General features: G+C 40.8%; 1 protein-coding gene across 1 annotated transcript; it reads left to right on the top strand.

Moving 5' to 3' along the window:
* The first annotated feature begins 1,238 nt into the window (after window positions 1-1,238).
* egln2 (egl-9 family hypoxia-inducible factor 2) lies at window positions 1,239-15,083 on the top strand. The gene is made up of 6 exons (XM_034115310.1): window positions 1,239-1,507; window positions 2,018-3,499; window positions 10,651-10,770; window positions 11,165-11,301; window positions 13,884-13,951; window positions 14,064-15,083. Exons 2-6 carry the CDS (start codon window positions 2,246-2,248, stop codon window positions 14,114-14,116), a joined length of 1,632 nt encoding a protein of 543 aa, XP_033971201.1. The 5' UTR covers window positions 1,239-1,507; window positions 2,018-2,245; the 3' UTR covers window positions 14,117-15,083.
* Window positions 15,084-22,990: the final 7,907 nt, after the last annotated feature.

Below are 22,990 nucleotides of genomic sequence, written 5' to 3'. Positions count from 1 at the left end.
TCTTGTAATATTTAGTTTTTGTTTGTGGTGTGCTGTAATGCCTTATTGTGGCGGACTGCTAATGTTGAATATGATAACCTCTCAACCTGTATTTTGAGCCCTTATGTGCATTTAAATAGCCATACTTTTATGATGAGTAGTATGCCGCAGCATTTCACATGCTGCTCTTAATGTCTATATACAGGCTGTACTACAAAGAAGTAGGACACTATAGGCAATAACAAAGCAACAGTTGTGCGTTAAAACAAAAACATAAGTGTCAATAACTTCACAGACGGGGCTGCCCTGGAAGCGGCAGATGGATGTGGCATGCCAGTGTGTCAATACACTCTGTCCCTAATCCCTCAGGGTGAGTAGCTAAATCCACAACCCTAACCCCAGGCCTGGCTTTATAAAAGCACATTACCTCACTTCCTCCTGCTAGACAAACGCAGAAGTGGACAATAATGCCAAGCAGAGTAATGAAAATGTAAGCAAAGTTTAGCAAGCCTACAGTTTATCATGGGTCAGCAACAGGAACTCAGTCAGTTCCAATACTGAAAAGGCTACTAACTATACAACAGCTGACTATCACTCTAATTAATATCCTATACAGTAGGATGTGGTATTGAGGCAATACGAGACAATATATTTTGTGAAATGTCAGGCATTCACAGAATTATCACTAAGAATTCTGGATTTACTACCTACACTACGCTACAGATATTACAAGTTACACAGGCAGAAGAAATGCAACAGATTAGGTAACATATAAATCATCTAGTTGGGACTACTTAAGTAGTTCACTGCATGACTTTTACTTTAGACATTACTTAATTGCTACTTTTATCAAAGCAAAGGATGTAAATAGTTGTAGGGGGACAGCATAGAGATGGATATACATTGGGAGGGTAGGTACACTATGTTCACACTTGAATATATTCCATTTATTGTATTTTTTGCAGACACATGCTGGTAAGGGAGCCCTTCATGTAGCCTAAGTTATATTTATAGACAAATTATACATTTGTAAAGACAAGGCTTGATGATAATATCCCAGCATTACTATAACATATATTTCTTTATAATTAAGGGATTTTCTGTCAGTGACTCAGTGCAGCTGAAAGTTGTATAGCAGCCAGGTTGCAGATGGCTTTTTGTGCATCTTTGACAGAGAGAGAGATAGTGTGAGAGAGAGCGAGCGAGAGAGAGAGAGAGAGAGAGAGAGAGAGAGAGGAGGAGGAGGAGGAGGGGCGGAGGGTTGACAGGCTGAAAGTGGGTGCACTCGGAGATCACTTTTTAGGAGGTTTTAGGCAACCTCGTGTGACTCCGAGCATCCCCCTCTGTCCTTCGGTTGAGTCTACGTGTCAGGCCGGCGATGGTGTTCTCATCTCCCAGCATTTTATTTTTAACCGACAAGAAAATTGAATGGGACCGGCACACAGGCAAGACAATCCCGGAAATAACATGCGTACTCACAGCCTGTCACGTACGCTCACTGGATTTGCATTGCTGTAGGCTGCCGAAGGTAAGCAGTGGATTTACTGCAGGGACGTTTTACAATACATTTATTCAATGTGAAATATGTTGCTTATTTTTAAGAGAGAGACATGATCACTAGGCTGCTCAATGGGTAATCAATAGCGGATAAAAACGAAGTATAGGCTTTATTTATTTGAAGGGTGTTTCTTAGCAGCCTGATATTCTTCTCATTTTAGAAGCATGTATAAGAACACCTCTTGAATTGTATGACACATTTCGTAATTAAGTCTTATTTCAGTGTAAATGTCAGTAATGTGTGAATTTGTGTTAGCCTTTATTCCTCTTCATTTCCTTTCTAGGGAATACAACTCAGCTGCAATATCCTAACGTCATGAAGAAACATGCGATTTATTATGTTATTTTGTTTATTGTCCTACTTTTAAATATTATGGCTGTATAAATAGTGCAGCATATACATAGAGCTTGATTAAAGCTACTTAATCTAAGTCTGCAATGTGCTATTAATAGGACTAAAGTATAATTTCTCTTTCCACAGATATCTTGCACATAATCAAAATGTGAGTAAAACGGATACGAACAAGTTCGCAGTTCGACAGTATTAAATGAGAGTTATTGCTGAAAACAAAGAAAGGAGAAGAAGACTTGGACATGAAACTTCTGGTGGCTGTGGCAAAAATCCTCTCGGTCAGGGAAAGCAGCGGCTCAGCTGGAAAATGAAGCGAGGACGTGGGCTACGTGCGCATCCAGCTGATGACGAGGTGAAATGGAGAGTTTGGGACACACGGACCTTTTAAAAAGCTCTTCCCGCGGATGCGTCGATGTTTCAGCCTCACAAGAGAGAAGGACGACCTGCCAGCAGCTGGGCTTTGGAGAGGCGGAGATTCACCACACCTACCGGGCAGACATGGGGCTAGACGGCTCCTGCGCGGCCCCGGTCGGTAGTCCAACGGCGGCCGAGTTACTCGCGGGTCTGGCCTCTCAGACCGACTCCCCTGCAATCACCACCCCGACTAAGCTGTCCAAAACCGGCGTGCCGCTCTACAACGGAGGGGTGGTGTCTCCATCAGCTACGGTGGAGGGGAGCCACGCAGGCGTTCTGGCTCACACACCAAACGGTTACCCAGCACATACAAAGGGGGTGGTGGGTGTAGGCAGCCCTATGCACCAACTTACCAGCAGAGCCTGTCTGGTGGAAAGCGGGGACCAGACAGACCATGAGAAGTGCCCTTTAGTGATGAGGAGGATCAATTGTGACCTGAGAGCCAGACAGGTGCAGCAGCAGAAAAGGAGATGTGGGGAGAACCGGGGCATGGGGTCAGGAACTCTTAACACTCACATAATGGGTTCACCAGGCTTAGGAAGTTCTGTTGACCCGGTTTTTACCCCCGGGGACTCAGACTTTAAGCGGAGAAGGCTGGTGGATGGAAGTGTTGCTCACAATCCTTCAGAGACCTCCAGATTGGCCCCAGTAGTCGCCCCACTCACAGCCAACTGCAGCAACAGTTCCCATAGCAACCAAATGACTATCAATAATGTGCACTGTGCTCAATTTCCCTTTACTCCTCATAATAACCAGCACAATGGACATCAAGTGGCCTCCTCAGGCCGGCCAGATGCACCCTGCCAAACCTCCCCTGTCGTGGCTAACTGCATCCCGACCCCTGAACCTGCAGGGGGGGGCTGGTCAGCAGAGCACATAGCCCAGCAGTACATCGTCCCCTGCATGAAATACTATGGCATCTGTGTGAAGGACAACTTCCTTGGTCTTCAGCTAGGCAACATGGTCCTGGAGGAGGTGGAAGCCCTAAACCGCAGTGGGAGATTTCGGGGCGGTCAGCTTGTGAGCCAGAAAAACATTCCCTCTAGAAGCATACGGGGCGACCAGATCGCCTGGGTGGAGGGACGAGAGCCCGGGTGCGAGGGCATCGGGACGCTGATGGCTTACATCGATGAGGCCGTCATGTACAGTGCCGCCAATGGAAAGCTGGGGGACTGTGTCATCAACGGACGCACTAAGGTGAGAAGGAGGGACGGGGTAGGGTCAGGTGAGAGGAAGTTAGGTTCAGGCAGGGTTTGTTATCTTAAAGTCAGACAAAAACACAGGCAACCAACAAGACAGTCAGCCTGATGACATTTTGTGGTTGGTTGTGTCATGTCTGCTCTGCTGTCTCTATGCTTCTCTAATGCTGACATGCAGGCAGGCCAACAGCGTCAGGTAGGATGTCAGGATGGGCCCTGCTGTGTTTCTGGCCCACGTGAGCTTGATAAGGTGGGCTGCGGGCCGAGCTTTCCCCCTAAACTGGCCGTGTGCCTAGGTCTAGATCTTGGCCTTCATACCATTGGTACCCAGAAGGAAAAATAACACTTTATCTCTTCTGCCATCACTGTCTGCCTTTGAAGTCAATTTTTTTGTATAACCACCACTTTCACCCATGCAAACACTGTGCTGATGTTGTAGCAGAGTTGTGGTGCCTGTTTCCTTTGTGTCTAACCTCGTGGCAAAGTGAGTCGCCTGTTTTCTTTTTAATTTTCCGTGACTACACTGCATGCCCCATCTTCTCTGTTCCAATGATATTTTTCAAATGCCATGCACATTCACCAAAGAACAACACTTAGAGTTGATAGTTTTCTAAACACCAAGAACTTAACAGCAGCCTTCACTTAAATTCCATTCATAGTAAATTCACAGATGGCCAGTCAGGCAGTTGTTTTCTCTGTCCTGCACAGAGCCATGGACATGGTGTGCTGGACAGGAAGCCCCCCCCGCCCCCCTCCCTGTAGTGACGCAGTAATGGTTTATCTGACACAGGTAAAGTCAGTGACCCGTTATGACTGATGCCTGTTTAATTCTCCACCCTGAATCCATTTGTACACTATACTCTCCACATTGCTTACCCTGTAACATGGAAAATTAGAATCACCTTCTCCTTCCATATTTTCTTGTGTACTCTGTAACTATGAGGATGTTTTTAGAATCCAGTGTCATTGTGTCTTTTCCTATCAGTTGCTAGTAAACCATTACATGGCAGTCTAGACTGTAACCAAACACGTTCTTAGTGTTCCAGCCGCCCCCTTGTTCAGTCAAGATTTACAATATAACAGTTCCAGACTATTCAGATTGGAGTTGTTTGAAACTCTTATCAATATCAGGTCTTAATAAATGTTGATACAGCTTTCACTAAGTCAAAACTTTTTTAATGAAAAACAAGAAAATGATGGTGAGATATTAGTATCTTAATGCAACACTCTAAGAACATATCAGTTTGACATTCAAACTGTCCCATGCAGAAAGTAAATCCAGCAGGGTTGTTGATGTATGCAGTCTCAAAAGGCAAATGGCTCGGTCTACCTCACAGCCCAGCAGCTTTTGCTCTCTTAAAGAGCAACTTGCCAAGACAGCTGCCCAGTTCTCCACTGGTTCTCCTCACACCACAGCTCCATTTCTCTCCGATGGCCGTTATTTCTTCTAATCCTTTGCTGCTCCTGGTCTCTTGGACGCCTAGCAGGCTCATAATTATAAGGTTGTGGTCCGTCATATGCATACGAATATACATTTTCAACCTCTTCTGTGTCAAAACTAGCATTGTGAACCATGTTTATTCATACGTTAGACCGGCCGCTCTCCCTGATGTGACGTCACACGCGGGTGGTCTTTTTTTATGCGGAAGTAAAAATGTCTTACAAAAACAACGCCAGATGTCACTGTAGTGTATATTTCTGTATATTTTTTTGAAAATCTAGTGTATACATCATTTTCCTACACATTTATTCACTGGGGTCTCTAACCTGCAAGTTGCTCTTTAAATATTGGCTGATGGAGCTGTTTAAGAGTAAGTCCGTAGTCTGCAGCATAATGACAGCAAACCAAAAAAATGATATGAATATAATGGACTCTGCAAGCTAACATATTGTCATGTTTAAGATTTGCATTTGATATTGCAAAATACATTGGGCTTCTGCTGAGTTGCTTTCTACTGTGCAATAACAGTGTCTAAGTTACCAAAATATTTAAAAGCTCTCTTTATCTCTTGACATTTCAAGCTCTAATTTCAATGCATGACTCAAGTGGACTTTTTGGAATCGACACATCAAATCTGTTGAACTGATTCCCCTACCTGCTCAAGAAGACACTTGGGTGTTGCAGCTCATTCCATTTATTCTATATACAGTATACTCTTTCTATTATTTGGCATGGCATGAGTTAGTGATTCCCAGGTAGGAAAACGCAAACTGTTCCCTGGCTAGATCTCTCTTTACCCTTTTGTAAACTCCTTAAACTCTCTTGTTTGCCTCATGGACAAAATATGTCCTAGCTGTTACCTTAGTAACCGGCCCATACAGAGTAGAGCTCTGCATTGTGTATGAAAGAGATGAAGAGAGTGAGAGATAATTCAGTTAAACAGGGAAGGGTGAAGATGGGAACATCTCTGCAACATCGGGATGAGACAAAAAAACTCAGTGCAAGGAACGAGGCAAATTAAGGGGGAGGGGATAGACTGGAAGTGAGAGTGGAAGGAGTGGGAGGATAGCGCTGAGCGAGTTATAAGGGGTAATGCAGCACAAGCTTCGGCATAATGAAAACGTCTGCTGCAGCAGCGTGTCCTCAAACGCCCCTCAGAGTTCAGCAGTGCCACCATGCAGGCAGCTACAGATCTAGCTTTTTGGAGTGATGGATAGACGGATACATTTGCCATTTAAGTATTAATTTGGTCTCTTTTCAGGCAAACCAAGACTGTCATAATCATTGCCAGATAATATTGCTTCATGGTAAATGGTATATTTCACATGATTTGTTTTTATCTGGTGTTCCCTTGCTGCAGCACCAACCAATGTACTATAGCAGCAATCATGGTGTTTTAAGATGAAATATGGTACCACCTTGTGATATCTTGTTCATTTAGAATTATGAAAGACATTTAGTATTTTCTGACATTTTACAGAGAAAATAATTCATCAATAATTGTCAGATAATCAATAAATAATTACTTGCACCACTTAAAATGCACTTTAAGTTAGAATTAGTATGATCAGTATACATTCAGGGTAACACCCACATAAACTTTCTCTCAATCTAACACACACACACACACACACAACCACCAACATACTCAAATGTCTCCTTTCTGACATTCAGAGGTGACTCATGCATAATGAGTGCCATTGGGTCCACAGCAGAGTCATAAGAGCTGAGCACATTTTCCATACTTCTTTGTTTGTTTTATGTATACACATAACACATTTGCACCATAATATAACAATTACATGACAATTGATTTCATCATGCTTCTAACGCTTCCTTGTATTCTTCCTTAAAGTACGGAAAGAAGCTTCTTCTCCAAATAATGTGCAAATAAAGTAATAATAATAATAATTGTTCTCACGTATCAGTTTAAATCTATGCACATCCAACCTGTGGAGATTACAGAAACACACACACACACTGTAACTGTAATGCCCAAGCACACACACACACACAAACAGAAGAATATATTACTGTAGCTCTGTTGAGATGACGTGACTCAGCATTACCTACTGTAGAGGCTGATACTTTGTAACCTTAGTGAAAAATCACTCTAACAATAAAGAGTACATCTTCCTTCCAAATACCCACACAGACCAGTTTTAACCCTGGAAGTTGAAACCAGTCCAGCGTTGTAGTTTAAATTCCAGTTAATCTATAAATTGTAAAGAGCTGGGGCACTTCTTCATTTAGCAGATGTAACTAATGTAGAGTATGAGTGTGGCACTCATTTGGATCAAAGGTTATTATGTCCTCAGAATCCATTATCCAGCCTATGGAAGCGGTGACTCAAAGAGGTGAATTTAGCTTCCAATGAGTCATGATGTAAGCCAGGAAATACAGCGCGTATAAAAGATGGGAGTGACATAGCAGTTTATTATATTTCAGTTAATTTCACCCTCATCTGTTTCCTTCATTTTTCCAATCAAATCCAATTGGGTAGAAACTATTTGTAATAGCTGATCCTTATTTGCATCATAGACTGTGTCATCCAGGGTGTGGGTGCGAGAAATCGGATTTCGAAATTAAGATTACATTTACGAAGGAAGGAAATAAAGAAGAATCAAGATTGCAGTACGGCTCAACAGTTAGTGAATCAAGTGGTTTCAACCCCAGTGATAGACAACATTTGTTGTGCTGAAGTGTCCTTGAGAATGACCTTGAACCACTCAAAACATGGAGTAACATACTGTAATGTGCATTTTGATGAGGGTACAACGATATCCCTATATATGGTTTTATATAAAAAAAAAAGATCCATAAACACTCTTAAAACTGTATTAATGTGGACACTGGAATACCAGCTTTAGAGCAGCTGGCCTGTAGCTGACCTTTCACTGTAAGATAAGGATAGATTGGAAGAGAATTTAGGTTAACTATAAAAGTTAGTATAGTATAGCAACATTTAAAAAGCTTGTCCATAGAAATCATTGTCAATCATGATAGATATTGTGAGTAACCAAATGGTATGATGTGTTCATTAAGTCCCCTATCCTTTTCTCTCTTTCAATATTTGCATTTCTTACATTAAGAGGATTTCCTTCTCTCTACTGAATGCACATGTAAAGCTAGCACACATGCTATACATTATATATAGCCTCTTTGTCATTGTAATAATAACCTTAATTATGTCATGGCAATCCCTGGCTTCATACAAATAAAAATGGTGCCAATGGGTTTAACACAACTCGGCATAGAGATGTTTGTGTACACCCAAAAGAGCACTCAACTCAGACTGGAGATTGGATATCCACAAATGCATTGGAATTATTATAAGGAGAAGAAAACGACCGACAAAACATTTTTCCAAATTCCCGCACTGTTTATGGTGATCACAGTGTACCAGCACCCCTCACTGTTTCTCCTTTACAGCCAGTACTCTCAGTGCTTGTTCAAGCTTATCTATCCCCTCAGCCCTCTTTCCACAATCACTCCTCTTATCAGAATTTGCGTGCAGCATTGGAGTTTATTTTTGTCCTTGTCCATGGCAGCATGTTCTGCCCATCCAGCCGTCACCTTGACATCTACGCAGTCATGCCATTAGGACATTAAAGTAATGTGCCTGGTTGTGGTGCCAATTACAAGTTAACTCACTGTAGACACAGATCTTGGCAGAGATGAAGGTTCTGTGTCATGCTGTGTGAATGAATCAGTTGTGTGTGTTTATGTGTGTGTGTGCAGCTACTGACAGAAGGTTATTAACCCTGAAGATGTATGTTAAACTGGTTTAAATAGTAGCAATGTGTACTAATGTCCGTGGTAAGTTTAGAATAAATTACATAATCCTCCTCCTTAATTATACGCCTGTCTTGTGAAAGCTTTGATGTAGACATTGTGTGTTTATTTGTGTGTGTTTAGTGTGTGTGATGATTATGCTGCAGGCAAGGGCTGAGCTGGCTGGTGTGGCATATGAACTGTTAATAATGGTTGATTACAGTTGTTAAGATTATTACCAGTTTGATCATTACTGTGTACTTGGAAGACGCACTTCCTTGGCCTGCATGCACACCCAACATGATCACTGTGCTCTTTATCTTGAGAGAAAATCCATCCTTGAACCCTTTTTAATTTAATTTCATAAAAGACTTATGTTCATACATGCATGCATGTGCATTCCTCTTTCACATCCCTGAGATACAAACGTACAAGACCCACTTATAACATTGCTCAACAGCTATTGGTCAAAACTCTATACTGGAGGTTACCTTTACCTGTTTCTGTAATATGCAAAAGAAACACACATAAATAAAAAAATAATAATAAATGCAATCTTTAAACTCATTTAAATCATTGAAAAAACATGCCTGATTTAATAAGCTGCTATTATGGGACAAGTCTTAATTACTCTAGATCACATTCAGTTGACATTCCTGTTTGAAATAATCATAAGAAATTCATATTTTATCATTTTCATCTTGACGCAGCAGGTCTGCTAATCATTCTGAGCCCCGGAATAAAAGGTCCGGAGGGTAATGAGCTCTGACTGTGAGAGTTGGTCGGTAATGAGAGCTGACAATGGTCCGATTAACAGACTGAAACCCAAGGCAGCCAAACTTTGTTGGCTGTGAACGAGGAGGGAAACCATCGGAGGAAGAGAGTGTGCTCTCTGACTGAAACCCTCATACACACAATGTTACTTACATACTGTACTATACTATACTATATACTAACCCTAACCCTATGGATATCACAAACAACAAAACAAAAGGTGTGTTTGTGTTAGAAATCTATTCGAGCGCTGTTTGATTTCAGGGTTGAGACTCTCTTTCTGTTGTACGAGAACTTAAATGATAGCGTCAGGCGAGTTAAATCGATACTTCAGCGGTGCAGAGCCCGTTAGTCATGACTGATAGTGTCACAGAACAGAGCTGAAGCAAAGCAGTGACTCCTGATATTGTAACGTTGGCGTCCCATGCAGAACAATATAAGTCAAGCCAGTGACAGTATCTTCATAGTAGTCAGCCTGGAGAGATAAAAAAGAGTTATTACTCTACACGCCGCCAACTATCATCACCTAGAATCTCTCTCTGCGAGCAAGAGCTGATGTCAGTCTGTGAAATATCTAAAGACGTTTCCTCCTCCTCCTCAGTAGAGCAGACAGAGCGCTTTATTCACACGGCCTGCAACATGAGCTGATGATGTGTCATATTGACACAGGCTCTGCTCAATTTCACCCTGAATCAGTGCATTTACAGTCCTATGGTCCTGTAGTGGTCGTGGTCTGGAATGCTCATCGATTGAAGGGCTCTCACGAAGGTCTCTGTTCCCTCAAACTCCCCAGAGAAAGAGCGCTCGCCTGCTTCACAGCCTCCAACGCATAGATGTCAAGCAGGGGAAATACCAGCACAAGACCATTGTTTGAGCGTACACTCTATCTGCAGATAATTTGCTGGGAACAGCAACCGAACTCTGACACATGCCGCCGCTACTTCTCCCTCTCGTGACTGTGTGTTTCATAAATCACATCATTAGCAAAAAGTCCACCTGGAAAACAGTTTAGGAGTGAGCAGTGTGAGAGCCAAATGGCGAGAGAGGTTAATCAAGTCACTGCCTTCTTAACCAGCATGTTTTTTATGATGCAGTACTGTTTTTGTTTATTGTTTAAGGTGGACGCACACAGCTAACGGTCTTAATTTCTTCTGTTTTAGGCGATGGTTGCATGTTACCCAGGGAACGGGACGGGGTATGTCCGCCATGTTGACAACCCTAATGGTGACGGACGCTGCATCACGTGTATCTACTATCTCAACAAGGACTGGGATGTCAAGGTATAGTCATGATTGAGCTGCAGAGATTATTACATTAATCGAATAGTTTTGTTATTTTGACTATCAATTATTACATTTTTAGTAATTTTGCAAGAAAAACAAGTTTAATATGTCCCGATCCAGCCTCTTAAATGTGAATATGTTCTGGTTTCTTTACTCTTACATGATATTCAATAATATATATTTCAATTGGGAGAAAGCACACAATTTGAAACATGTAATTGTTCACCGTTTTCTGATTTTTAGAGAAAACTAATTGGGAAAATATTAAACTTGTTGTTCAACTATGAAAATATCAAACATTGAAACATTACAGTATGCCGGAGTAAATTAGGACCATCTTAAAATAATGTCAACAACTTGTGTGACTGTGTTTGTGTGTGCTTGTTTGTAGAAACAAGGAGGGCTGCTGCAGATCTACCCTGAAGGCAAAAATGTGGTAGCGAACATCAAACCTCTGTTTGACCGGCTGCTCATCTTCTGGTCTGACCGCAGGAACCCACATGAAGTCAAGCCAGCCTACGCTACTCGGTCAGTAAAATGATGCCAAACACAAACGCATGTGTAGTTCTGTCTCTACTGATATTATATGGGAAGAGACAGGGCGCACTAATGTATAAATCATCTTTATATATTAACAATACCATTAACACATTTTTATTTATTTATTCAAATTAACAAAAAATGAGTTGATGAATTACTTCCTTTTTTTCCCCTTTGTAATGGGAGGTTTGTCTTCTAATGAATTTAAATCAGTTGGAAAGTGCCTCAAATAAATGATGCTGACATAATTAGACAGAAGTTAATTAAAAGCACTTGCACACGTACAGTTATTTACATACTAGCACCAAGTAGTTGTGTCCATCGGGGGAACATGATACTCTTTCACTCCTCTCTCTCCTCTCCTCTCCATCTTGCTGCTGGGGGGCGAGGTGGAGCTGAAGGCAGGAAGTGTGTATTTCCTGAGGGGGTCGGTGGGAGGGGAGGGGAGGAAGGTTCGATTGCAGGACTCGTGCTGAAGAGGCACAGACACAAGAGACAGGAATAAACAAAACAGCCCCACCGGAGGGGCTTAAAACTGTATAAATTAACCCTCTGCTGCCCTGGACATCTGCTGCAGTGTGCTGTTCTCGTTCATACAAGATATCGTTTTTTTGTTATCTAGCTGGGTAAAAAATACCTATCAAAGAATGAGGGGTTACGTATGGTAACCCTTGTTATATAAACACAGGCGGAGCCCTCTACTGGACTCTATGGGTACTTCCCCTGATCCTATCATGCAAGCATTCATCCACTGAGACTTTCTAGACGTAGCCGGCCCCGGGGCGGGCCTACCTGAATGCACGCGCATCTCACCGTATAAAAGGAGGCCTCGCCTCCTGACTGTCATCCTACACTTCTCTTCAGCAAGCAGCATAGGACAGACAGGGCCCCTGAGTAGAGGGCTCCGCCTGTGTTTATATAACAAGGGTTACCATACGTAACCCCTCGTTATATCTCTCACAGGCCCGATGTATACACGCGCTGTCGTCCCACAACAACACTGTTCCATCTCACTGTTTCTGACCGGCTTTCTGGTTAGCAGCCGCAGCGCCTCACTCACCTCTCCCTCGGTCGTAACCGTGGAGAAAATTGAGGCTGCGGCTGACAGAGCACACCCTGACGCGCTTACCCCGCGGAGGTGTGCTATGACGTGGAGGACTCCCCGGTCGTCCAGATAAAAGAAAACTCTCATGCCACGGCCGTGCAGCGGCTGGAGCGCTGTGGCCACACATTTGCTGAACGTGCGTGGGGACAGGGAGTAGCCGAACGGTAGTCTGTTGTACTCGTAGGCCACCCCCTGGAAGGCAAAACGCAAATACTTTCTGTGTTTCGGAGCAATCTCGACATGAAAGTAAGCGTCCTTCAGGTCGATGGTTGTGAACCAATCGCCTGGCTGCACCAGGGGCCGGCTACGTCTAGAAAGTCTCAGTGGATGAATGCTTGCATGATAGGATTAAGGGGAAGTACCCATATGCGGCTTTCACACCAGCGCTTTTCCCTTTCTAGCTCCTAGCGAGAGCTTTTCTGGTTCAGCTCCGGTTTCCCTTTTCAGCACCCGCTCTGTTCACACTGCCCAGAGCTGCCGCTGCTGCGTCATGACGTCACAGTTTACGTCGCTGATTTTCTCCCACAACAACAACGGGCCGGGGACTGCGTCGGGTCGATGATCGTGTTGCTTTTAATCATACGAAGCCAGATTAAATTAAATAACGACTTCTCCAACCTTATACTTTTCTCCAGAGTGCTGTGGTTCATTGTTTATTAATGTGTTTCAGCGGCATTTAGCGACCGCTGCAGTGCTGGCTGCTCTTCCACGGGAGTTTATTCTCCCGTTAGCTCCGGGTTAGCTCACACGGCTCTAAAGTATTCACTGTCTGACTGTCACACAAGCAGCTGATACATATCCCCAGTTCCCCTTAAGTGAATGTGTCAGTCTGAATTGACGCTGTTTGGCATCACAACGCTGTTATGAAAGTTTCTCTGGTATAACATGGGTGATGTTAGCATAGCAACCGAAGCTAAACTGACTACTTGCTAAGCCGTTTTCTACAGGCACATTTTACCGGCGTATTTTTCATTATGATTCTACTTGTGATAGTCGGACATGACAACCTGTACAGCCCATGTATCTCCACAATGATCAATAACAGCGAACGGATGGTCAAAGTAAGGTTTCCTGCACGCCTCGACGTAAGAGACGTAAGCGACGCCGCGTCATAGCTCCAAAGCTCTTGCCTCTGGACCGACAATTTTTTGGAGCTGGAAGTGAACCGCATTCCGGAGCTATGACGCGCCGCTGCTGCGGTGTGAACAGGAAAAACCGGCGCTTTTCCAGCTCCAGCTCCGAGCAGGAGCTGGAAAAGCGCCGGTGTGAAAGGGGCAATAGAGTCCAGTAGAGGGCGGAGCCTGTGAGAGATATAACATATTTTGTCCTTTTGATTTGATTTGATTTTTGTGCTTTAACTTAATCCTTGTTAATGTTCTCTAGCAGTTATATATTTTACTGACAAAATAGACAAGCTCTTGTGTTATTATTATTAAGATCTCTTTTTCCTTCTTGTGTTTTACAGCTATGCCATCACAGTCTGGTACTTTGATGCAAAAGAGAGAGCTGAAGCTAAAGAGAAGTACAGATTGGGTAAGCTTCTGTAGTCCTAGCTTTTTTCTGCACTGGATCACCTTGTGTTGCATTTTGTACAACTTTATATTGTATTTGACTAATATTCTCTTTCTCTATCTCGCTTGTGTAGCAACAGGACAGAAAGGTGTTCAAGTGCCTGTCACCCAAAACAGCAGGACATAAATCTCAGCGTATCACTGGAGAAAAGTCTAAAAGTATTATGTGCCTTCTGAACTGCTAATGGACGTTGCAATCAAAAAGGGAGAGACCGTTAAATTGTCCGTCATCATAGCAGCTCCATGCCGGTCTGCAGTGTCAGCTGTCAGACTGGCTGCGATGTGATCGGGCTGCAGAACAGGGAAATGGCAAATATGGAGCACAAAAGGAGAAGAGAAAGACGTTGATGTCTCGCTGAATCTTGTATAAAGACAACAAACTGGAAGAAAGAAACAGACTCCTTCATTTTATTTAGTCATTTTCCCTGTTTGTTTTTCTGTGATGTTTTGATAAATCAATACCTTTTCTCTGCTCTAGTGTCATTTTCAAATTAAAACAAAAGATGGTGAATCAATGGGGAGAAAAGGGGGCCCTAGGAGTTGTCCCTGAATTATTTCCCCCTTGCCTGGGTTTTGTCCACTTGTCTCATGATGTTGGCAAGTGGACAACAAGAGTGTAAAAACAGAGGCACGGGAAAAAGAAAACAATCAGAAGACTCTCTCTGCCACTCATTCAGTCAGACCAGCCTAAAGCACCAACATTACAGGGATGCACTTAAAAATAGCATGAAGACAACTTTACACTGTAGTTTTACTCTATATAGCACACTCAGTAGAGTTCAAGTATATCTGGACTTTACTCCAATATCAGGCTAGGACTGAAGAATATATTGCCTCAAAAATCTTAGTGCAACAAAATCACTGATGTCCCAGCATGAACGTTTCTTTTTTTGTAGTTGCAATGTGTGAAGCTGATTGTCTAGACTGCACCTAGACAACACAACAAGTTTTCTACATGACTGATGTGAAATGATAACTATTTGACATGGCTCACACTTTAAAGAAGAGGCAATCTTTCCTTTGGTTGGGGGCAAAACAGGGGTGTGTGTGTGTGTGTGTGTGTGTGTGTGTGTGTGTGTGTGTGTGTGTGTGTGTGTGTGTGTGTGTGTGTGTGTGTGTGTGTGTGTGTGTGTGTGTGTGTGTGTGTGTGTGTGTGTGTGTGTGTGTGTGTGTGTGTGTGTGTGTGTGTGTGTGTGTGTGTGTGTGTGTGTGTGTGTGTGTGTGTGTGTGTGTGTGTGTGTGTGTGTGTGTGTGTGTGTGTGTGTGTGTGTGTGTGTGTGTGTGTGTGTGTGTGTGTGTGTGTGTGTGTGTGTGTGTGTGTGTGTGTGTGTGTGTGTGTGTGTGTGTGTGTGTGGCTTGAAGGCTTGAAGGCACATCCAGCTTGACTATTACCTGTTCTTAACATGACTGAAACAGTATGTATCTGCAGTGTGGAGATCAGTATAAGCACATAGTTAAACTATACACTGTATGTGAACTGCAGGGTCAAACTACTGCCTGCTCATGTGTGGGATCGACTGTTTGTGTGTAGAAAATGTACCTGCACATGTATGTGGCAATTTACCGTGTATTTTAGATTGGTTAAAGAGAAGGTTATTTTAAAATGCACTTTATTGTTTGAAATGCTATGGGTGAATGATAGAAAAAGTATACTTAAAAATGTAGGTTAATGCCTTTATGCTGTGGATAATACGGCCATTTTAATGCAATAGAACTAAAATGATGAGAACAAATGGAAATTGTTTGCCGTTTTTTAAATTTTGAAGTAATTAATTCAAACCTGTCTGTTTTTACTTCAAAAATCCCAGTTTTTTTTCAAATAGTGAAATGAGACCAAGTAAGCAGCAACACACACATTTTCGAAATGAAATAATAGCCATCCCTAGGTCTTATGCTACATGAGGGGTCACACTAGAGTACACTTTAGGCATTTTGTAAATAACATGTGCCTAAGATAATTATTGACAGCCCCTTCAAAAGTCTGTCTGAAGAATTAACAGATTGTCAAACATGGTGAACTATTTCAGTTTCAACCTTTTTTTAGTCTCCTTGTGAAATGAAGTTCACCAAAGCTTCTGTGTAATTAAGTTCAAATTTCAGAGACTAAGAGCAAGTTTGTTCTTTAGTTACGGCAACAACAAGAGTTTATGGTTTTTAATAAACTGTGTGCTTTGAGAGCACACAGATACACTTGGTAGGAGGCCTGTTAAACATAATCAAATACCGTCATACAAGATAATTTCTGTCTTTAAATGACATGAATTGAAACATAAATGCAGTTAAAAAAAATAAAAGTACAGCATGTACATATTGTGCTCTTTATAGTTAAAAGGGTGTCGCAATATTTTGGCAGTATACCTGTCATATTTAAAAATCACACATATAATTGTTGTGTAAATAATCTGGTGCCTCCTAACTCATTTATGTTCAATTATTTGTGTTCTCTTTTTACAGCCACGCTCACAATAACATCAACGCTACAGACAATTCTGCAAAAAGAAAAGGTCCATCAGAACACATGCACAGTCACAGAAGTTGTTCATTGGTGTATTTACATACATACTGAACACATAAACAAACTATCCCAAATGAGTAAATTCCCTCAGTGTAACATAGTCTGGTGGAACAGTCCCACTTTCTCCCTAAACAAAAACTCATATATGAATTATCAAGTTAACAGTGTAAGAAAATTGTAAATATAAACTGCACAGTGAACAAAATAAACACATTCTGATGCACCTTGTGATTGGCTGCTGTTTTGGCAGCACTCTTCAAACTTCCTTCTCTACTTTGCACACTCCTGGAGTATGACCGGAAATATGACCCATACAAAAACGCTTTGTCATAGTCCAAAGGGAATTCAAATGTCACCTGAGGGACTTATATGCCCCTATTTTATGCTACGTTGTAGTTCCTATAATGTGGTCATTTGTGTGTTGGTTTATTGAAGTACAGTATAGTCAAGGTTTTGCAATACTAGGTCTGAAAATATACATGAACGTTTAATACTGAACAATACTTTTTTAATACCTTACTTTTGAAATTAAGAACTCGTTTTCTTCTTGATTGAACTAACAGGATCAAACTTCTCAAGCATCATACGAGAGCTTTGCCTACTAAAAGGTCTACAATTGGGTAAAATGTTGATGCAAATCCTGAGTTACTGTATCTTAACAAAGAACACATAAACAACACCTTTCAGGGCTTAACAATTGTAGATACTCAATAGCTATGGACACATTTAAATGCCAAAAATCCCTTACAATGGCTGTTCCTCCATTATATTCCTCAGTCAAAATGTTCCAGATCAACTGTGGAAACAAGTTTGATTGTGCTGAATAAACATTATAATGATTATGCATCTGACTTCTTATAATAGAAGTGCGTTTATGTTCTTTTCACATAAACAGCGATGTCAGCATAGTAGGAAACCCTGACCTCTGTAATGCCAATGCACAGACTCACTCACAGTAATAAGAGAGATGTAAGATGAGGAGACCTTGCTCTTACATTTGCTGAGATTTCTATTGGCTGAATATTGAAATGACCTCAGGCTACTTCAGTTTTAGTAGCATTAACCATATAAAAACCCATCATGGTCTTTTTTATGGGTATGCATTTGACTAGAGGGTTTTCAGACAGCTACATGGCAAAATATCTGTTGCTGTCATCTCACTCCATCTTGTGGCTGATTTCCTTCATAGCCGTTTTGGTCTAGTCCTTCCTGTAGTGTCATGTGCAACCAGCAGAGGTCAGAACATAACATACAAAGTCTCCATGGGTGTAATACTCTTTGTGAATGGTGCTCATTGTACAGTTTGTCTGAATGTAAACTATGCACACCATGTCTCCCTCTCTATGGATGTAGGGAGTGTGTTTTCCCAGTACAAAGAATTCATCAAACTGGTAATCGTCTTAACAACTGAAATTAACAGCAATTAACATTTCATATGCCACACCGGACAGCTCAGCCCATAGCCTACAGCATAAACATCACACATAAACAAAAACACAAAATAAACACACACAATGTCTACATCAAAGCTTGCACAAGACAGGGAGGAGGGTTATATTATGTTTCTAACTAGGAACAATTTGAGGGAAAAGAAATACAAAAAATATTTTTAGAAACGACAGAGGAGAGAAAAGTGCGTAGGCAGCATTTTAACACCTCACTGTGTCTGGCCACAGCTCCCCATCAACCTGCAGAAGAGTCATGCACATAGAGGCCTGACGGTCAAACAGCTCCAACCGTTATGCTGCAAATAACTCTTCAACTGACTTCAGTTTATCCTCCCTCTCTGTTATCCTCCCTCCACCTCTTCCTCTTGCTGCTATCCATATATGCATTGTTGTTTTTTATAAATGTCTTACATGAAGCCTTTTTCTAGTGCTTACATCCTGATTGATGAGTCAACAATAAAGCAGTTTGGTGTTTATGTATATATATAAATATATTTAGAGAACCGTGTGCAGTGTTTTGCAAAAAGTGCCAAGTTGAATTGCAAATTGGGTGCAGAGCTGAAAATGTGTTTAAAGTTTTGGAGATTTGAGCTCAGGTTTTGCACTTTGAGTGAGAGTATAATTAGGCTTTATGTGAGATTGTTGTGTGTTAGCAACTGAAAACAACTGTAAAAACACACACACACACACACACACACACACACACACACACACACACACACACACACACACACACACACACACCCTGTTTTGCCCCCAACCAAAGGAAAGATTGCCTCTTCTTTAAAGTGTGAGCCATGTCAAATAGTTATCATTTCACATCAGTCATGTAGAAAACTTGTTGTGTTGTCTAGGTGCAGTCTAGACAATCAGCTTCACACATTGCAACTACAAAAAAAGAAACATTCATGCTGGGACATCAGTGATTTTGTTGCACTAAGATTTTGAGGCAATATATTCTTCAGTCCTAGCCTGATATTGGAGTAAAGTCCAGATATACTTGAACTCTACTGAGTGTGCTATATAGAGTAAAACTACAGTGTAAAGTTGTCTTCATGCTATTTTTAAGTGCATCCCTGTAATGTTGGTGCTTTAGGCTGGTCTGACTGAATGAGTGGCAGAGAGAGTCTTCTGATTGTTTTCTTTTTCCCGTGCCTCTGTTTTTACACTCTTGTTGTCCACTTGCCAACATCATGAGACAAGTGGACAAAACCCAGGCAAGGGGGAAATAATTCAGGGACAACTCCTAGGGCCCCCTTTTCTCCCCATTGATTCACCATCTTTTGTTTTAATTTGAAAATGACACTAGAGCAGAGAAAAGGTATTGATTTATCAAAACATCACAGAAAAACAAACAGGGAAAATAACTAAATAAAATGAAGGAGTCTGTTTCTTTCTTCCAGTTTGTTGTCTTTATACAAGATTCAGCGAGACATCAACGTCTTTCTCTTCTCCTTTTGTGCTCCATATTTGCCATTTCCCTGTTCTGCAGCCCGATCACATCGCAGCCAGTCTGACAGCTGACACTCAGATATTGGTAACATGTGCCCTATAACTTTATGTTATTTTTGGCATCTTGCCTTCTCAGTCAACAAGCATGACATCACATGAGAACATATTTTCTCCTCATTGGGGTCTCAAATGTTTTGGCACTCTAGTCACTCTGATGCAACCCTTCCAAACTGTTTCTCTTACTATAGACCATGACTATTCAGCACCTGTAACGTCGCTCTCTGATTTCTAATACAATATTTGCATGACTCCTTCACCCCGCAATGTTCCTATAAATGTTAAAGCTTTCCTTTTTATTTTTGTGAGTCACCATTCTGTGGTGGCCTGAATTTTTCAAAAACAATTTTTTATTAGGTCTAGTTTCCCCTAAAAAGTTTATTTTCCATTTTTTAAGGTTTCAATATGTCTTTATCCCTATTTTCGTATTAATTTGCAGTGTAATACACTTTGTTGCAGTCTCACAATGATGCAACCCTTCCAAATTATTACTCTTACTATAAATTGTTGACCATGACCTAACTATTCAGTGCCTGTACCGTCGCTCTCTGACTATAAAACAAGTTGTCTTTGACTCTTTCACCCTTTTGCAACAGTTTGCCTATAAATGTTAACTCTTTCCTCTTTTTTGTCCTTTCAATAATGCTCTGCAATGGTTTATAATTGTTTTTTTGGACACTTTTCAAACAACTTCTCAGAAGAAGTGAGTTTATAAATGACATCCTCTGACTCATCACCGTAGCCTCAATGTTTGAAACATTTATTTTAACTAGTCATGTTCCAGATACTCTAACACTATTTTCCATTACATTTAAAAAAAGGTTTAATTATGTATTTTCTTGTCTTTATCCCTATTTTCTTATTATTTGGCCTTGTAATACACGTTGTTTCATGTCAATAGACAAACAAGGAGGGAACCTAGCAACAACAAAGCTCATTCAAAACAGAACCAACCAAAGCATGAGCGATAACGCTTTTTACCAAAACTGCTAGGTCAAGCTGCAACATTGCAACATTTAGAAAGGTAAATACTTCCTAACAGCAACTTCGAGTTCTACCATCTCTATGTTAGACATCATTATTGCACTCTAGTATTCATGATGCAACCCTTCCAATTGTTACTCTCACTATAGAAAGTAGACCATGACCTTAATATTCAGTGCCTGTACCATAACTCTCTGATTTCGAATTCAAGTTTTGTATGACTGCTTCACCCTTTTGCAACAGTTTTACTATACATGTAAACGTTTTCTTCTTTTTGGTAAGTTTCAAGATGTCATCCTTCGACTCATCACCATGTTGTGGTTGCTTGAATGTTTCAAACTTTTATTTAACAAACAAAACCAACCAAAGCATGAGCTATAATGCTATTTACCATCCACAGCATCATTTAAGGTTAATAATTCCTTACTGCAACTTCTTTAGTTCCTCACTTACAAAACCAAGTTATACCATCTCTATGTTAGATAGAATTTGTGCACTCTGATGCAACCCTTCCAAACTGTTTCTCTTACTATAGATAGTAGGCCATGACTGTACTATTCAGCACCTGTAACGTCGCTTTCTGATTTCTAATACAATATTTGCATGACTCCTTCACCCCGTAACAACAATGTTCCTATAAATGTTCAAGCTTTCCCTTTTTTTTTGTGAGTCACCATTCTGTGGTAGCCTGAATGTTTCCAAACTTTTTTTTATTAGGTCTATTTTCCCCAAAACAGTTTTCTTCCATTTTTTAAGGTTTCAATATGTCTTTATCCCTATTTTCGTATTAATTTGCAGTGTAATACACTTTGTTGCAGTCTCACAATGATGCAACCCTTCCAAATTATTACTCTTACTATAAATTGTTGACCATGACCTAACTATTCAGTGCCTGTACCGTCGCTCTCTGACTATAAAACAAGTTGTCTTTGACTCTTTCACCCTTTTGCAACAGTTTGCCTATAAATGTTAACTCTTTCCTCTTTTTTGTCCTTTCAATAATGCTCAGCAATGGTTTATAATTGTTTTTTTGGACACTTTTCAAACAACTTCTCAGAAGAAGTGAGTTTCTAAATGACATCCTCTGACTCATCACCGTAGCCTCAATGTTTGAAACATTTATTTTAACTAGTCATGTTCCAGATACTCTAACACTATTTTCCATTAATTAAAAAAAGTTTAATTATGTATTTTCTTGTCTTTATCCCTATTTTCTTATTATTTGGCCTTGTAATACACTTTGTTTCATAGACAAACAAGGAGGGAACCTAGCAACAACAAAGCTCATTCAAAACAGAACCAACCAAAGCATGAGCTATAACGCTTTTTACCAAAACTGCTAGGTCAAGCTGCAACATTTAGAAAGGTAAATACTTCCTAACAGCAACTTCGAGTTCTACCATCTCTATGTTAGACATCATTATTGCACTCTAGTATTCATGATGCAACCCTTCCAATTGTTACTCTCACTATAGAAAGTAGACCATGACCTTAATATTCAGTTCCTGTATCATCGCTCTCTGATTTCTAAAACAAGTTTTCTTTGACTCTTTCACCCTTTTGCAACAGTTTGCCTATAAATGTCAACTATTTGTTCTCAATTCCATAGTGCTCATTAACGGTTTCTAATAGTTATTTTTGTCAGAAGGTGTTAGTTTCGAAATGACATTCTTTGACTCATCACCTTAGCCTCAATGTTTGAAACATTTGTTTTAATTAATCATGTTCCAGATGCTCTCACACTATTTTCCATTACATTTAGGGAACATGGCATCAACAAAGCTCATACAAAACAAAAATGTGTTACCATCAACAGCAACATTTAAAAAGGAAAATAATTATTTACTGCAACTTTAGATCTACCATCTCTATGTTAGATTTAATGTTTGCACTCTAGTCACAATGATGCAACCCTCACAAAGGATTACAGGTTAATGAGTAAACAGTAAAGAATCCTTCACTGATATCATGGCCATTTGGCTGTGACAAACTGTTAGGGAAGACAACAGGAAGTTGGCAATTGTTCTGCCATGCTCACTGGGTAGACAGGTCTTCATTGTAGCTGTCCTGTGTACAATGTCTTCTCTGTTAAATCCACTACCCCTACACCTTCTGCTTGGATCTGTACTGTGCATCTAGTGTGATACTTGTAAGTATCGCTGAGAAAAACAAGGACAGCGCTCAAAGATGACGAGAACAACCAAGAAATGTGAAAGTGATAAATGTTTTGAAGTTAAATGAACTTGAATGGTATGTTATTTTGAAGACCAAATGATTATGGATGCCTCACATTATCCACTGCCTAGTCTTAAAGGTCACCTATTAAGCAAAATACACTTATCATGTATTTTATACATAAACATGTGTCCCCTTAGTAAAGAGATTCTGACATTTTCAGGAAAAAAGATTCGCTCACTTGTTGTCCTGATCCATTTATATAAAAACCTGTCTGAAAATGAGCTGATCAGATTTTGGCCACTTTATGATGTCATAACGATTTTTTGGCTTGTGTAACCATTAGCCAATCACCAACCAAGGTAACACC

The sequence above is a fragment of the Trematomus bernacchii genome, unplaced genomic scaffold, assembly GCF_902827165.1.
Source record: "Trematomus bernacchii unplaced genomic scaffold, fTreBer1.1, whole genome shotgun sequence".
Lineage (NCBI taxonomy): Eukaryota > Metazoa > Chordata > Actinopteri > Perciformes > Nototheniidae > Trematomus > Trematomus bernacchii.
Note: the sequence above shows the minus strand (reverse complement) of the source record. Positions and strands in the feature narration are given on the sequence as shown.